Source organism: Protopterus annectens, chromosome 4.part0 (genome assembly GCF_019279795.1).
Source record: "Protopterus annectens isolate FY-2018-M chromosome 4.part0, PAN1.0, whole genome shotgun sequence".
NCBI lineage: Eukaryota > Metazoa > Chordata > Ceratodontiformes > Protopteridae > Protopterus > Protopterus annectens.
In genome coordinates, this window is record NC_056733.1 from 1,084,787,040 (window position 1) to 1,084,805,795 (window position 18,756).

Consider the following 18,756-nt stretch of genomic DNA (forward strand, 5'->3'; position numbering starts at 1 on the left):
CGTGGTTTAGATTATTACACTGGAATGATATGTGAAGCAGTTTTGCTGCAGAATCCAAATGAGATTCAGCCTCAACAAAAGGACCAGTCGGAGGAGTCTGTTGGTGTTGGTAGTGTTGCTGGAGGTGGAAGATATGATGGACTAGTGGGAATGTTTGATCCTAAAGGTCGCAAGGTCCCCTGTGTTGGTGTCAGTATTGGAATTGAACGGATATTTTCTATAATGGAACAGAAAGCTGAGGTATGCTGCCTTCTGGCATTCATGTGTGTCTGTCTGTCAGCCTGCTCCTTTCTCTTTCTGTCTCTCTGAGTCATGGACAGGATGTAAAAAAGCTTTGCTGGAATATGTGTAACTACAGCTGATACACATGTAACATGGTGTGGAGAACTGCAACAAGAATGCCAAGGATGAAGTTTGAAAACTGTAGAAATTACAATAGTATGTTACGCAATGTAGACTTGAGCTTCAGGCTGTGTTTTTGTAAACATTTTATTGATTTCAAACAGCACTCACAAAATTATATTTAAAGTTAATATGTTCTTAGTAACAAAAAAAAGTCCAAATGAGTAGGGTTGTACAATACTAGTTATCTTAAGCTTTATCAACTCTATGTTGAGTGTTAGTTATGTTGCCCCCCCTCCACACACACACACACACACACACACACACTTCTGTGTACAAATTTAATTTTGCCATAGAGCTTCAGACTTTTCATTTTATTAGCTGTGTCAGATGTAGGTGTTTCTGTAAGAGAGTGTTTAAAGAGTAGTGTTTTCCATCTGTTTATTTCTGGAGGTTCCATTTTGTTCTACCACTTTTTGATGCTCACTTTTGTCTAAAGTCAACATTGAGATAGTTTGCTATGTGTAGGGTTGCCACCTGTCCCCATTTATGCAGGACAGTCCCTTTTTGAGCAGTTGTGGGGAAGGGGCCATAAAAACTGGCAAATTTCCTAAGTTTTTAGGACAAAAAAAGCTTTCACAATTTTCCGTAAGGGTTGCTTGTAACAATTTATTTGTAGCTGAAACACTTTAATATTACAAGCATCAGTAGAAACAACTCAAATTCTACAAGATTGAGCTTTTTGTTTTGGCAAAAAAAAGTGAAGTCCAATCCATTACATTGGTTTTGAGTGTGGATTATCCTGCAAACTCTTATGATTCCATAACAAATGTCCCATTTTAGAAACTTGAAATGATGGCAACCCAAACTGAATGGCAAAGAGGGGTAAAGCTCTGATCCAGATTATGCAGAATTAACTAGTGAGCTAGGCACTGAAGGAGACGGTATGGAAGGATGGACATGAATGCCAGGTGGTTCAGAACAGTACAGGGCCAGCCCTAGCTGGCGAGATGCAGTTTTATGCCCCAGGGGCATACATTTGGCTCTTCCAAGCCGTATCTGTGAGGTGATCTTCATTTGATAAATGCGGAGAAGAACATAGTTGCAGGGGAAGGAAAAAGAGGCCCTTGCATTTTTGTGTGCGCATGTCAGCCATAGGGAAAGGTTTAGAGTCAGAGAAAAAAAAAAAAACTCTCATGGCTTCTTGAATGATGGGTATGTTATGACCGGTTCTCACCCCTGTCATAGTAAACAAATGGGCAGTGGGAGTTTAGATGATCAGCAGACATTAGGAACAGAAAAAAAAATCAACATTCAGATACAAGTGGACTTTTAATTCCTAAGCTGGTAATAGCTTGTCGTACTTTAACTGCACTGTGAATAAGTTATCTTCAGACTGCTGTGCAATAGAAATTTTTAATACTTGTGTACGTGTTCTTTTTACCTAACTTCTGATAACTTTAGATCTAATGTTGTCTTTTCCATCTGGATTCAACCTGTGGGTTTTCAGTTACGACTCTGATCCCGAGACTGGCCATATACCTAATACTTCAACCTAGCCCCTCACTCATCAGGATGACCTTAGATCAAATTTGCTGCCATTCCTGGACAGCAGCTTTGTTACTCACTCCGCTGGAATATGCCCTTTTTGAGTACTTTAGAATGTTTTTTTTCCTAGATCCTCTACCCGTGTTTTTCTTGTGTGGTTTGTCGTGGCTTGGGAAGCCATCCCCATAAATGCATTGTTGTTGAGTCATATCCAGATGCTATATAGTTCCATATTTGGAAGCAGGAAGCACCCAGTTTAAATCCCAAACATCTGTCAGACATGCCAGCCTGTCAGAGAAAGCATGCAGACGTCAAAATTTCAAACCTGTTAGAAAATAGATAGCCAAGAGATCCTAGCTCTAAATCTCTAAATGATGATTTAGATCAGACTTCATAACTTTCATTTCTTACATTAGCTCTAATTTACTGCTGTCTTGCTGTAGTAATTATTATTTGAATTGAGAGCAGTCTTTTGGGGGGGTATTTTAGTAAGAAAATGATCTGATGCAATAATCCACAAAATATAGTGTCACTTAGCAGTTAACATGTTTGGCATTAAAGTGTATAATGCTGGGAGCTGATTTCGTAATTAAGATATTTCTTTGAGTAATTTGTTGAACAATGCAAGCGCATGACCATGCTGTTCAGCCATCTTGTGTTGACATGCATGTATTAAAAGTTATGTCACTGGTGCCAGTGGCTTTGTAACAGTGCTCATTGAAATCCATCACCAAGTCTGCATTTCACTGGTAGCAAGTTCAGGTTAAAGCTCAGATTGCAGACTAAAGTGCATAACATCCTTTCTTAATTACTCTCAAATTTTTCTCTAATAAGAATTGGAACTCAGTCCTTGTGGAATGACAACTTTTGAGGGAATGTTATCCATGGTAAGTGCCAGTTAAATTTTATTTTGGCCCAGTCAGGTATTTCTCACTCTCTAATACTCTTCACTGAAGAATCGTGCTGAAACGGGGCTTCTTGAATAAAAATAAATAAATTACTGTTTGCTTTACTTCTTTACAGTAAAAATAAGCAACCAAACCACAAAACACAAAGATGGTGGAATGCAGAGGTGATGTAATGTCTTTTACTGGAGCAGCCTAAGTTTTACAGTTACCCTAACCTCTGTGGTCCAGCATCTTTATGCCACCTCTGTGGTCCAGCATCTTTATGCCTTGTGCTAGTGAAGTACAAGTTTTACAATTACGTGACCTGTGTTCCAGCATCTTTATGCTTTGTCAAAAAAAAAAAAACAAACCAAAGGAAATCAAGCTGCTTTAATAAAATCCAAGGACAATTCCATAGTAAATAATTCCAGTAAGCGCCTTCATCTGTAATAAGACTTCTTCAGACTGGAAGCGAACATTCAAAAACACACATTTAAATACTTTAAAAATCACATGACCACATACTAGTGTTTTAACCCTTTGCATTTCAGATACATAATAAAATCTTCTCTATTGTTCAGGTCAGGGAGGTAGCAAGCATTGAGTCTAACCTGCCAGCTATATGCCAGCCACCCCAAGTCATCTTCTGGATTAAATGAATTTTCTACATTTTTTAAACTGTCCACTACAAGGAATTTTAAAGAAATTGCTGACATCTTCTCAAAATGTTTTAACTTTAATACAGTCATGAAATACATGTATCCAATCTGCTTTACAACTCTGTAAGCAAGGGCGCCCGCAGGCAGGTGCAAGGGGGTGCACTTGCACCCCCCCTGGAATCGGCTGACTAGTTAATGCTGTAATTTAAAAAAAAAAGTTTTTTTTTTTTTTAGTGTGTTCTTCTTTAAGAAGAAGTCTGTGCTGACAGTCCAGTCGCAGGCGCGCTGACATCATCGCTCTGAGCCTCTCGCTCATATTTACAAGTTTGCGAGCGGGAACTCACACGGACGTTTCGGTTTCGCAAGCGGGAAGATTCAGGCGGGAACTGAAACGGACGGATTTGCAAGCGGGAGGAAACGGATGAAAGATGGGACCTGAAGCGGATGGATTTGCAAGCGGGAGGAAACGGATGGAAGATGGGACCTGAAGCGGATGGATTTGCAAGCGGGAGGAAACGGATGGAAGATGGGACACTTTCAGAGTGAGTAGTGTGTGTGTGTGTGTGTGTGTCTGTAAGCAAGCTTGCTGGATTGTGGGGGGAAAAATAAAATAAAAATGTGCAGTGGGTTGAAATTCTTTACAAGTGCTGTCTATACCTCTGTCTGCTTCTGTTTAGTAAACAATAGCAAAAATCTCTGTCAAAATGCATGAGAAGCATAAATAAAAAGCGAGTCTTCCTGGGCAGTGAACTGTAAGTAGTGCAAAACTTTTGTACCTTCAAGAAATACTGACCCATGCCTGTGTGAAGACTTGCTATAGCAGTAAAGTGAGTCTTCATGTCCATTAAAGGGTTGCTTGGAAAAGGACTTTATTTATTGCCATTTGATTAGACTGTGTATTATATCAAAACTTTCTGGTAACAGTCTGTGAAACTATGTTTGTAAGATGCTGCCACTAAACATCAAACCCTGTGACAATAAAAAGGGTTTGTCATGATACACAGCAAGAAAGTTAGTTGTGTGCAAACCTGGTGAAATTGATTGTGAATTGCCTTTACTGAAACATGAAAAGCAAGATAGATAAGAAGCATGACTCTGTATGTGGTATATGTGCTGTTGTCATTGAAGGAAAATAGATGTTAGGTGCTGCTTTGATACAGCAACATAGCACATACCACAGTAAAGTGGTACTGACTAACTGGTCTGGTCACAGATAGTGTATGGTACAGCAAAATGAGAACACCTTATATCAGCATATTTTTATAGTAGAATCAAATGGCTGTTTTACAGTGAAGTGTTACAACACTGCAAAGTGAAACCTTATTTAAGGGTAAGAAAATGCCAAGTCAGTTGGGAGGAGTTAAGAGGATGAATACCTAATTTGGAATAGATGGTTTCTGAAAATAATAAAGTGGCAGTTTTAAAAGTTATTGGCTGACTTTGCCATCAGAAAATTTTAACTCCACCAAGACTGCCTGAACCATTTTTGTACAAATTGAATCAGAGTAACATAAGAGTAAACCTGAATTCTAGGTTAAGTGACACACCAGACAAAAAGAAAAAAAATATTTAAAGTTGTTAGAAAAAGAGCAATGTATAAATTGAGAAAAGAGTGACATGACCCAGTGTTGGAACCTGAAAAAGAAAATAGTCCATTTCAGACTCTGGTTGGTATTACGTATTTACAGAGTGAAAATGAAGAACTGCGACAGGAACTTAATGTTAACAGTGCTCTGCATGATCTAAAACTAAACTGTTGGAATGTGCAAGCTTAGAGTAAGTTACTTAAGGTACAACTCTAAGAGACTGGAAACAAAGTCAAGAACTGTACATAAACTCAATCACAATAATGAAGTGACCCAGCTTACCCAACAAAAGAAATTTGAAAATGCAGCTGAAGTAAACAGTTGGTATTTAATATAAGGCATTCTGAAAGTTGTATCTAAGTACATACAGACATGCAGTAACACTGAATTAAATGCACTTATGCTTAATGAATCCAGAAGCTGGAGCAAAGCTGCAGAAAGACAAAAGGAAGAAAAGTTGCATTGCAAGATGGATTAACATTGTGTGTGTGTGTGTGTGTGTGTGTGTGTGTGTGTGTGTGTGTGTGTGTGTGTGTGTGTGTGTGTAAAATGCCCCAGGTGTTACATGGTGGTGGGTAGAGAATAAGGCTTGAACCCTATACCTTGGGCCCAAGTGGCAAAAGTCTGAATTCCCTACCCACCACCATTTGTAAAAATGTTGCAGGTTTTTCCCTCATACTTTTTCTGTTCCTCATAAAATCTGTGGTTTCTGTATGTGTCCTTGTTGCCTGAAAGCTACATGTTCTCTGGTTTGATTCTTGGCTGTCTGGAGTGTTTCTCCCTGGGCCTCTGCTAAAAATTAGCTTTTTTTCCAAGTCAGACTTTCCTGGCTAACAAATGTTAAAAAAATGGACACTCATTTCAATATCAGACTACATATTCTTCAGAAAGTGCATGGTAACAAAAGCTTTTATTTTAGCAATTTTCTTCTAAGTGTACAAGATGGATATTTGAAATGTGTCCCTGTCTTTGGGACTGTATTCCCCCATTATTGGCTTCATCCAGGTTTTGTGCTAAGGTTGAGAGCTATATTCCCCCATTACTGGTTTTGTCTGGGTGTATTTTGCTAAGAGGTTGAGAGTTATGGTGAGAACTGAATTCACTGAATGTTTGGGGGTTGTATTCACCCATTGTTGGCTTTGTTCAGGTATTTTGTGCTAAGAGGTTGACAGCTGTGCTATGGTGAGAACTGAATTCACTAAATGATAGCCATTTAAGTTTCAGTCTTCCTCTTTCACAAAACAGCTGATTTGGCGTAGTGGTATGTTGCTCTGACTGTTTTGTACAGGGTCCCCTGGGTTCAAGACGTGGCAGTGAAATGTATGGTGGTAATGCAGCATTTTATTCTAGCAACTTTCCAACATTATACAAGCAATGTTTAAAGTGTGTCCCTGGTTTTTGCCCCCCCCCCTATAAATGTTGGCTTTTTCCAGATTTCTTGTGCTGCAACGTTCAGAGATACAGCTGAGTGTCGAGTAGATTTTACAAGGAGCCGAGAGCTGCAGGGGAGCAAAAGTTTAGTGCTGCTTATTCATACTGTTAATAGCACAACAGGATAGTATACTTACTTTTGATGCTGAAGGCTGTGGGTTCTACTCCCACAGTAGGTAGATGCATTGCTGATACTGTACTGTGTTGTAAAGGGGGTGGATGCTGCAGTTCTTTGGCAAAGATACCTAATAACTATGAACCTGTTATCAGTTTGCTATCCATTCCCTATTGCGATATTACTAGCTTATGCATTTTGTTTCATTGTTTACTGGAAAAATGTTCAAAACAAATTTAAAATGCCCTCTAACAACTGTACTGTATTGTACAAGGAATATAATGTAATACAGTCAGGAAGGTGTATCAAAGAGCATGTGTATGTTATGTTCGAGGGGCCTATGATTTTGAAGACAGCCCAGAGTTTATCTGCCACTGGCAAAATGTATTTTCTTTGAATGTGGGTTTCAATGCTGTTTCAATGCATGTGAGTTTCAAGGGCAGAGAAGTTTTAATGTTAGTCTATTTTCATTGTGAGACTGCATTGCTTTGTTTAACAGATATGTATTAGGGTTTGTGCTGTAAAATGCAAAATAAAACTTTCAAATGAAATCCTAAATCATCGCAGAAGTAAAGCAGTATGCACATTAGTGTTTATGGTAAATGGGGCAAAATAACCAAGGAATGGGACATTGGAATGGCTGCAGGGGGGAGGCTCCATTTGACCATGATTTTGTGAGGGGGGTAGCAAATTCAGACAGCCCCGGTTGAACTATACCTCTCAGTTGTCCATCTTTGGAGAATGGATAGATATTTGCTTCTTATTTTTGGTTTGTTCCTCATAAAATTTGTGGTTTTCTAGCAAATCATTTAGGAATTAAGTCACTAAATGACAGACATTGAGTTTCAGACGTCATAACCTTCAGAAAAAAAATGCCTGCTAATGCAAGACTGTCTTAAGTTTATACAAGGGCAATTTTTAGTAGTGTTTATATGTTCCCCCCAACATATTTGGGCCTTGTCCAGATTTCCTGCATTAAGAGGTTAAGAGGTACTTGCAAATCACTTTGTAGATTAGGAATATCCAAACCTCTCAGTTGTCCCCAATTTTGGCTCAAAATGTTGCTCTCCCCTAACAATCCCTCCTCCAAAATGGCAATTTTGGAAGAAAATGCGGAGGGTTTACAATTATATATAACTGTAATGATCAGAGTTGTAGATTACTTTAATTTCAGAAATGCATGTAGATGCTCTTATTTTGTTAGCTGCTCAAGTTAACAATGTTAATATTAAAAAGGTGTCCCTTTTTTGACAGGTATTTTTGCATCACATTTTGGTCTGTTTTTTCATAAAATTGTGGTTTTCTGGCAAATTAGTGGCAAGTCATTAAAGATTGAAGTTAGAAAATAATGGCAGACATTTGAGTTTCAGATTTTATACCCTTCAGAAAATTCGTACTAATGCAAAATCTACTACTGTTCTATTTAAAAATTGGCCTTAGTTTTGGGCCTGTGTCCCACTTCTAGTTCTATGTATGGCTTTGTCCAGATTTCTTGCTCTGAAGTTGAGAGGTATGAGTGTCAGAGCCATCACTGTTAGCCAGGGACATTTCAAATTATGACATACTTATTGCACCCCACCCCCCATTGTAGTGGCTCTGGATGTGTCCAAGGAAGGCAAGGAGCAGTTATGCAGTGTAAGTGTGCAGAGTATTTCCCCATCCAAGGTAGATCACAAATACGAACGTGGCTTTTCATCTGTACTTGATTTTGCAGAATGTTCTGTTTTTCTATCAGATTTTTATACTGTTGATTTATGCTTCTTATTATTCAGGAACTGCATGCTGTCACAGTGCCCTGTTGCACTGTTTAAGTAGCCATGGTTTAATGAACATCAGGTAAGCTTGTCGGAGATTGTAAGATGCCAGTAAGCTTTAGTAAGCATATTGTTAAAGAATTACCAGCATTAAAAGCCTTTTCGTTGTTGCCATGCAGAGAATATTTACATAACTAGATAATGTATAAGCCTTGGGTATTGAAATGCATATGACAGTATTTGTAATAAAAGGACAGGATTACAGTATTTTCAGAAGCTCATTACGTTTTGTTGGAGACCAGTGTCTTATAGCAGTGTCTGTGTGTTAGTACACTTGTAGTTGGGTGGCTTTAATGGTATATGGTAAATAAGCATTGCTGCCTTACTTAAATGCCAAGCCCTGCAACAACTAGGTAAGCTCCACACTGAAGTCAAAACACAATAGCTCTGGTGGGTAAATGTACTCTGTAGTAATCAAAAAAGGCAAATATTTGAAATGGCTACAGCTTATGTACAAACACAATAGGTAGTGATGAAACAATGCTCTGCTAAAAATGCTTTAATGCTCCACATTGCTGAGCTGCAGATCAGTTATCACTGGCTACCAGGATTTCACCCACTTCAGATCAAGCACAGTGCCGTTCAGTGCAACCTTCCCAGAACTAATTCAAGTCTGACCAGAATTATTTGGTGTGTGTGTGTATAAGAGGGAGGTAGCATACCCCTCAGCTGTCCAGGTTTTTGCAGAATGTCCAGATTTTTGCCCCATATTCCTCCTAAAAAGGATTGAAGTTGCTAAATAATGAGACATTTCAGTTTTCGATGTCCTGTTACTCTTGCAATTTTCTAAGTTTATGAGAGCCATATTTATAATCTGTCCCTATTTATTTTAGGCTTTGTCCAGATTTCTTGCACTAAGGTTGAGGCCTTGAGGGTTGTGTGGTATGTTTGTGAGAGAGAAAGCGAAATGCCCAAGTTAGAGTTAGCAGGTGGAATTAAGTAAATTTTCAAGGAACTAAGTTTTAAGGGAAGCGAAGTTTACTGCTGCTCATGCAAAGTCTATTTATAATGTGCAACTGTTTTGTTTAGCAAATGGTATGTCTATTGTGGTATAAAGTTTTAAAGCTATGTTAGTAGCACCACAAGTATAATACTTGCATCTTAATGGAGAGGATTGAGGTTCTATTCCTACAGCATGTACATCTGTATGCTGCAGTCTTGAGGATGTCCTCCTTTGGATGAGATGCCTAATAACTATGAACCTGTTTTTCAGCTTCCCATCCATTTTCTATTGCAATATACCAGCTTACCATTTTTTAATTTAACATAGGCAATTTATTCTTTGACGGAAGCAGGCACTGAATTTGTAGATGAAACACTGAAATATACAGTTTTCTAGCAACAACATCTTTAGTTTCAGATATCTTTAATGTGGAATTATTCAGATTACTTTTACTTTGGCAGAGACACTCAAACAAGTGTTGCTGTATAATACAAGGGATATAATTCAATTATATATTACATATTATAATTAATACAATCAGGTAAATCAAATCTTTTGCATGGCCTTAACAGTGTGCAAAGAGCCTATTGCTTGAAAACAGTTCAAAGGTAAATAACCTGCCACTGGCCAGATGCATTTTCTTTGAATGTGGGTTTCAATGCTGTTTCATTGAATGTGAGTTTCAAAAGTAGAGAAGCTTTAATGCCAAGTCTGTTTTCATTGTAAGACTATTGCTTTGTTTAGGTTTAGTAAATGTCTTGTTTGGGCTATAATGTTTGAAATAAAAGTTGTAAATTAAATCCAACTGCTTGTAATCATTGTACAACTAAAGCATAAAACAGTATGCACACAGAGATTTGAACAGTGTCTATGGCAAATGGGGAGAAATAGCCAAGTAATGGGACACTGGAATGGCGGTGTGGGCGGGGCTTGGGGTGGGTGGATGTGGGCAGGGCTGTGTTGGCAGGGGGCGGGGAGAACTATGTGGGTGGGGCTCTGGGTTTGCACCCCCCCTGCAAAAAATCCTGCGGGCTCCCTTGTCTGTAAGCATCTCCAACATGTAACATTATTAGAAGTATTACATTTTTTTAATCTATTTGGCGTAAAAAAAGATCTGTGCAAAAATTTCCATGTGTAAATTCTCCAAAATTGTATATTGGATGTCAATTTAACAGAATTTAGTATTTTGTTATTGTATACTATTTCATATAAATGAGTTATAAGTGTAGGTTTATCTCTAAAAGAAGAATTGTTAATTACTCTGCATAGATCTTGTGAGTATTGTAATATGCTTTGTAATAATACCCAGTCTAATGTAGAGAGATTATAAATTTTTATTACAAGTTGACTATCCAAAACCTTATGTTCATTAAAGCATTGTTGCCAGCAAATTAATTGTTTCTTTTCCCAAGTAATGAAAACCGTCCTATGCATTTTGTTTGGAAAATTTCTTGTTACATTGAAAGGATATAAATGTTCTAGCCATAACTTTATATCTGTATTAGAAGTTACAAATCTTCTAAATGAATTATACATATCATTTAAGTATTTTAGATTAGTAGGTTTTGTTAGGTTATATTGAAGGCTAAGCGCTAAGATATGCCATGGTTTATTAATATGATTGTCTATCATTAAAGTCTTTAAAATGGTATTTTCATTTGAATAAATAACAGTGTGGAGAGATTTCCAATTAGAAGAATAGCACAGATCTATCCAATTTATAATTATTTTAAAAATGGAAGCTCTAATATAAGTTTCAATATCCGGGAAATTGATTCCACCTAGTTTCCATGGTCTAATGTGGTGTGTATAAGCTATTCTGTTTTTGTTAGGATGCCAAAGAAATCTTAATAATAATATATTTATTTCTTTTAAAAAATATTTGTCTGGTATAACTGGAATAGCCTGTGCTATATATAGGATTTTTGGAAGTAATATCATTTTTATTACTTGCAATCTATCTTCAAATGTTGTATATATTTTGTTCCATTTTATTATATTTGACTTTATTGTGTCTATGATTTCCCTGTAATTTATATTTAAAATTTTTTCTAATGTTGTACTTAATGTTATACCTAGATAGTTTAACATGAGAGATTGTTTACCAATTATATGATTATCATTTATTTGAAAATAATTTTTTATTCAATATCATAAAATTTGATTTCGTTTTGTTAAAAAGTAATCCTGAAATTGAATAAAATTTATCAACTTGTATATCTAATTCTTTTAATGAATTTTTAGAAGTAGATGTGGTAAGAAGTATATCATCTGCAAATAACATTATTTTTGAATTATATTGATTATATAAATCTATACTCTCTATTTTAGGATTGTTTCATATTGAGATGGCAAATATTTCAATGGCTAATGCAAATAATATGGGGGACATGGGACAACCTTGTTTTGTGCCTTTTGTCAATATTATTGATTCAGAGGTGAAAGGTCCTAATTTTACATATGCTTAATTGTTTTTATATATGTTCTTTATTAATGAAATAAAGGAGCTAGGAAACTCATAATATTCTAATATTTTGAACAAGAAATCCTAGTTTATGGAGTCAAAAGCTTTCTCTATATCCAATGCAACTGTTAAGACCTCTTGTTTTTCTCTATTTAAATAGTCAATAATAGTTAGTATTCTTTGTATATTATCATAGGTGCACCTGTTATGTATAAATCCTGTTTGATCTTCATTTATAATTTTTATCATAGATTTTTTGATTCTATTGACTAGAATAGCCATAAAGATTTTATAATCATTGTTTAGTAATGAAATTGGTCTATAGGAACTGCATTTTGATGCATCTTTATTTTCTTTTATTATAGGAGTAATTAATGAGTATCTCCAAGATGGTGGAATGGTGTTGTGTGTTTGTATTTCTATTAAGGTTTTTTGGAAGACTGAGATTATAGATGATGGAAAGATTTTGTATATTTCAGCTATAATACCATCCATTCCTGGAGCTTTGTTATTTTTGCATTATTTGATTTTCTCTGAAATTTCTTTGAGTAATTTGCTTTTGAAGTTCTAATTTTACATTTTCTGGGATTGTTTTAATCAATTTGGGTTTCAAATCTAAATTAAAGTTTTTTGTTTGAGTTCCTTCCATCTTATAATGTTCTGTAAAATGGTATTTAAAAGCATCTAATATATCACTTATATCTGACACTTTCTTGTTCTTCCTTCCTTCATGTATAATAGTAGTAATGTTATTTCTTTTAGATTGTACTTTAACTTTTATCGCCAAGTTATGCATATGTTTAGAAGAAACAGTATATAAGTTTAATTTTAATCTTTCTAGTGCTAGATTAGTTTTATGTGTTAGAATTTCATTAAACATTTCATGCAGATCATTAATTTTCTTCTTATTAGACAGTGCATTTGTTAAATTATTATTTATTTTTATGATTTGATTTTGTATGTTGAGTAATTCTGGTACCCATTCTTTTAGTTTATTTTTGTACCATGTGATCATTTTACCATAAATATAGGCTTTTAGAGCGTCCCATACCATAACTATGCTGATTTCATTAGTGAGATTAGTGTCTAGAAAGAATTTCAACTGTGTGAGTAGCCAAGGTTTAAATTATTTTAGTTTCGTAATATATGCTGGAATTCTTGTCATTTGTATTATTTTTTTTTAATTATTTTGAATATTAATAAGGATTGCTCTATGATCTGATAATGAACATGGTATGATTGTAAAACTATTTATCTTTGCATCAAGGTCTTGTGCAACAAAAATTTTATCTATTCTTGTTTGGGTTGTAAATCTGTGATCTTGGTACGAAAATATCAGTGACTTACTTTCTCTAAATTTGAATGTGTCTATTAAATTGTGATTTTCAACTCATTTTTTGAATAGCTTTGCTATAGGAGTTGTACGTAATTTTTTTTTTGTTGGTGGTCTCTGAATTATCAAGAATGCAATTAGTCACCACCTAATATCAAGCTACCTTTATATGATTTACTAATAAAGTCTAGATGTTTCTTTGTCATACTTTTTCCTATTCCTGGGAACCAATAAAGATTTACTAATGTCCAGATTCTATTATTGAATTTTATTATAACAAGTGTTATAAGCCCCTCTTTATCTTCATAGCTATAAAGAATTTGGGGATTAATGATGTTTTTTCTCCATAGTATCCTAACTCCTCTAGTTTTGGTTTTATATGATGATTGTGCTATTGTTGTATACTCATTTGGATTCCATAAATGCTTTTCATCATCTTTAAAGTGAGTCTCTTGAAGAAATATTACTTGTGCTTTGTTTAATTTTAAATATTTTAGTAGGTTTGATCTTTTCTTTGGATTATTTAAACCATTTATGTTTAGTGAAAGTAGTATTAAGTCTATGTTTGTTGTTGAGTTTCATGCTTGCTAATATTTATAGTAATATTCAAGTGCATTTATGGTATTGTATTTGGAACAAAATTCTCCTTATTTCATGTATCATAAATAGACTGAATCTCTTTTGTAATACTTTTATATTGATGTTCATTTCAGGCCATAATAAAAAAGTGTAAAATGATTTAAGTAAAATTATTTTGATTAATATAATCTTTTCTTTCAACCTTCCCCCCATCACACATGGAATGATATACATTCCTAATCTGATAGACATAAACAAAATATCTACCAGATTAACCCTCATGTTTTGTAGACAGATTTCCTCATGCTCCATTCTTGTATTCCTAGAGACCTTTGAAATTATAAACTAGTGTATGTTGAATGATATTTATGGTTCTACATATTATATACATAGTGAAACACATAAGTAATTGTAGGCTATGTACACATATATAAATACATTCCTTATTATGAACATTTAATAACATATCAATCATATGGCTAAGTATATTCATCTCAAATAAGTTAAACCTGACATCCAATTGCTCTAATGTCATCTTCTTTTCCCCTTCTCTCTCTCTCCCTTATGTTAAAGAACAATTTGCAAAGACACAAACATGTATTTTATATACTATTTTAATTGAACCATTCATAGTGACTGACTGATATCAACTATTGAATCATTTCTGAATCTGATGTGATTATAGATTTTCTATATATGTACATGACAGAACTATTAACATAGTAATATATGCATCAAATGTTCAAGTTAATCATCTAATAGTTAGATAAAATTTTATCCAAATACATATTGATTATAATGAAATCTATTTTACATAAATACATTAAGATTAAAAAAAATCATTGAATGGTATATGCTTGTAAATTTCTCATGAATCAAGAAATTGTATCACATACACAGTCGTGATATTGTTTTTTACTAAAAAAAAATTAAAAAAAAACATAATTTTTGTTAGTGCAAACATATGGTAAGCTCTGTAAACTAGTTATTGTTCAAGATAATTTAAAACTCATAGATTACTTATTATATCCAGTGTTTCTTTGACTAGTCGGTTTTATACTTCAAACCCTAGTTTATAATGCATATTAGAGTCTTACAATTGTTAGTATTCTTTTGTCTTTTCTTATAATCCATAAGTTTAATACATAGATTTTACTATAGGTTAAAGAAATATTTTATAAACTTTTTATATAAGACCCATCTCGTTTATTCATTCAAATATAACAGTTTTAACTTTCTGTCAACATAAACTATTAAACCAACTATATTTTTATTTAGGATAAGCTTACTGATTAAAAAATATCAGACTTAGAATGCCCACTGAAGTACATTGTAGTATTTCCTTTGTTGTGCAGCTTAGCTATGGTGCAGTAAATGAGTTTCTATGCATGACAAAAAGTAAATTAAGTTTCTAAATAAAATATATAATCATAACTAGAATCAGTTAAAATGATATGTCTGTATTTGCACATGTGCACATTGTCAAATCTAGCCATGTAGATGATGAACATATTTGTGTATTGTCACTATTTTGTGCTCATTTCTGTGCTTATATACATATTTGTAGATTGACACATAGACTCATATTTCCATGTTTGAGATTTGTAGAATAAATCACTTGACTATGTTTCTCTAATTCTTACAGAGTTATTATACAGTGTTTTCCTGAACTGTGTAGACTTATTTCTTCCTATTGTTTAGCCTTGTCTTATTACTTTTATTATAAAGTACTTCATATTTATTCTAACTAAATATTCTGAGTCTATCCAAGAGCTTTACAATATACAAGTCAATTCTCCTTTTGAAATACAGTCTGTTAGAGTTAAACATCAATCTAGGAGAGATTTTCAGCATGTTTATGATTGGCAGCAGACTGCTGTTATACCTGTCACTAACTGTGCATAATGTAGCCTACTTTTCTATGTCAGTGCTGTGGACAGTTAAAATCGTATCTGTTGTCAGTTGTAAAATATCATGTCACTGCATTTTACAGATTAACTGTCCATCAGTATTTTAAAATTGCTGGAATTTGATGTTTAAATCCACTCAACTGATTAACCATATATCCTTTGAATGTGCTATGCTAGGTGTACTGAAAGTCATAATGAGACAATAAAGTGGTATAACGGCCCAGTACACACTATAGAACTTTGATGCATATATTTTAAATACTTGTGTCAAAAAATGAATATGCATTACAGGAACAAATTGGTCTAGCAGGCATTAACTGGTATGCATGACACACTGCTGCCTATTACATTGCAGGATATCCCTGTCCAGTAAACAACAGTTAGAACTGGATTGCGTTTGGTCTTTAACATCTAATTATACATTGTGCTAGTCAACCAACTATTTCATGTAAGCACATGCTAGAAGGGTGACATCTTGCAGAATTATCATTTATTTTGGAATTAGCAAATACCTCATACACTAAAAAAAAAAATCTGTTAATGGTCAGTCATCTGTCCTGCACTATTTTTTTTAATAAAGACACACATGTACCCACAACACCCCCCCCCACATACACACACACAGGCATGTAAATATTTTTAATTAAAACAATGTTAAAATCTGTCACAGGGTTTTTTATAAGTAGTACAACAGCTACAGTCAAGAAGGTGCTGCAAATATAGCTTTTAAATCAGAAGCTTTTGGAAGATAAAATACATTCTGTACATAAAATTCGAAACATTGTCCTGACCATTTCCTGAAAGTTTTGAACATTAATAATCAGCGTGTTATCAGGACTATATTAGAGGGTGCTTGTCACTTTAAGACTAACAGGAAGTGTGCAGCTGTATTGACGTGAAGACTCTTGGTATCTTGACTAACAGCTTATACACTGAATCCCTGCCACTCACCACTCTGTAAAAGTAACTGTTCTTATTTATATTTCTGTTTTAGTGATTTAGTTCATGTACTAGTATAGTGGTCTTTTTTCACATTGAATTTTATAATTGTTGTAGTCCGATAAAGCTGAATGTGTTCATACTATTTTTTTCCTTTTTCTTAGTCTCTCTATAGTAAGACTGTACTGTATTCTGTCCTCTTTCTCTCTTTTTTACATCATCGTATCCTTGTAGAGCGTGAGTGCAAGCTATTAGTGTTACTGTGGTGTTGAATGATTACAAGGACGCTATTCATGTGCTCGCAAGTGTATTTGACTGTGAAATGAGCTTGTGGCTTCTTGTAAACCGCCGTTATTTATTCATATCCTCGTCAGACAGGTCGTGTGAAGAAAAAAAAAGAGAGATGATGCTTTTAAACTGTAACAATGAAGTGTTCAACACCGATCAGTTATGTAACTACTATGTTTATATTTTTTACCGATACCTACTGCTTATTGCTTGATATCTTGTAGCAACATGAAACCCAATGGTTACAAACCATCTATATGAGCTGCATGTCAGTATTTCTTAACGGAGACACCCAGATCATTCACTGCTCTTCTCCTTCCTCTCCCCACCTCCCGTTCTCAATTCTATCCCATCAAGACAATCTATTAAGTAATTAAAATGAGCTTTTCGAAGGAAACAATCCCTACAATATTACATATTTAAATTTGATGGGTGTCGTTGTGCTAACCACTTGACACAAGCAGCCTCATCCTGTAGTAAGTAGAGTTGAAGCATCACTGTATTAAAAAAGAAAAAGAAGGATTATAAACAATATTATGCATATTGAGACAACTAAAAAAAGTAAATGTACATACGTTTTGGTTTCAGTTTCCTTTAGTATATATTTCACTTTTTAGTAGAATCCTTGAGAGTATTTAAACTTGTTACATTTTTTTTATTTCGGTTCTTTGTTTCTTCTTCTTAACATCAGTCCAGGAATTTTTTTCTTGGGATCTTTTCAGTGAGTTAGATGTTGACCAGTCCATTTCTTTTGTAATTGTATTGTTCTTGATAAAAGAAGCTGCCTCATCTATGTTGTCGAAGGTTCTCATTTCATTTCAGTAAAGAATCTTGATTTTTGCAGGGTATGCAAGTTGAGCTTTGATTTTGTTTTGTTTCAGGAATTTTACAAATGGCCATGCTTTCTTCCTTAAACCTAGAACTCTAGTTGAATAGGCATTATCGATTCTTATTTGGTGTTTATACTTTAAAGGACCTTTACTCCATGCTGACTTTAGTATAAGTTCTTTATCAAGGTATGATAAAAACTTTATTACAATGGATTTAGAAGTATTAGGAGATGATGATACCGGTCTTCCTATGGCTCCATGAGCCCTTTCTATGCCATTTGACAGTCCTTCTTTTAGGTCTAAGAATTCCGGCAACCAGGAATTTAAAAGTAAAATAATGCCCTCACCCTCCGCTTTCTCTGGAAGACCAAATATTCTAATATTTCTGCTCCTTTCTCTGTTTTCTAAATCATCTATCTTGTTGATTAACCAGTTATTTTGTTGTAAGAGAAATTCACTTTGGTTCTCTTCTTCCTTCAACTTTCCTTCTATATCAGAGAGAGATGTTTCAATGTCCATTATTTTTGTTTGTTACTGCTGTAAGAATTCTTTAAAGACATCTGTTTGTTTTTGGCAGTTCTCTTTTAGATTTTCAAGGTTGTCCTTAAAATTATCCATTTTCAATGACCGCTCCTGCAGTACAGAGGACATCAATTGGATTTCCTTCTTCGAGGCTGTTTCAGAGTGCGAGTTCTTTGAGTTACTCATTTCCAAGTGGCTATAGTAGTTTCCAGATTAATTTGACAGGAAAATACTGACAAAAAGCTTTCAAAGTTAGTACACTATTAGTTCATACGTTTATCAACAATATTTGGATATTTTTGTTCGATGAAATTAATTATTTCCCTGTTATTTGAACTAGTTTTGTGGAGCTCTAAAAAAATGCTGCTACCAGTTAGCCATTCAGGCTCTGCCCCCCCCCCCCCCCCCCCCCCGCCACTTAGATTCTTGACATAGCTAAAGAATGCCTTGTGGTTATATTTGGAGTCCATGGCAATTTTTCTTTCGAAGCTAGCCTTGAATGATTTTATGAGGGAACATAGTTTCTTGCTGATACTGATCAGGGATGTCTTCCCTTCTTAGGATTT

The 18,756-nt window shown here is 34.7% G+C and overlaps 1 protein-coding gene across 2 annotated transcripts in view; it reads left to right on the forward strand.

The window, feature by feature from the left end:
- The window catches only part of HARS1 (histidyl-tRNA synthetase 1), an 824,052-nt gene that overhangs the window by 587,236 nt on the left and 218,060 nt on the right, over positions 1 to 18,756 (forward strand). For both annotated transcript variants that reach the window (XM_044069030.1, XM_044069029.1), the window contains one exon: positions 1 to 240. This exon is cut by the window's left edge and continues 24 nt beyond it. In XM_044069030.1, the coding sequence (XP_043924965.1) occupies positions 1 to 240 (240 nt within the window). The remainder of the gene's footprint in view (positions 241 to 18,756) is intronic.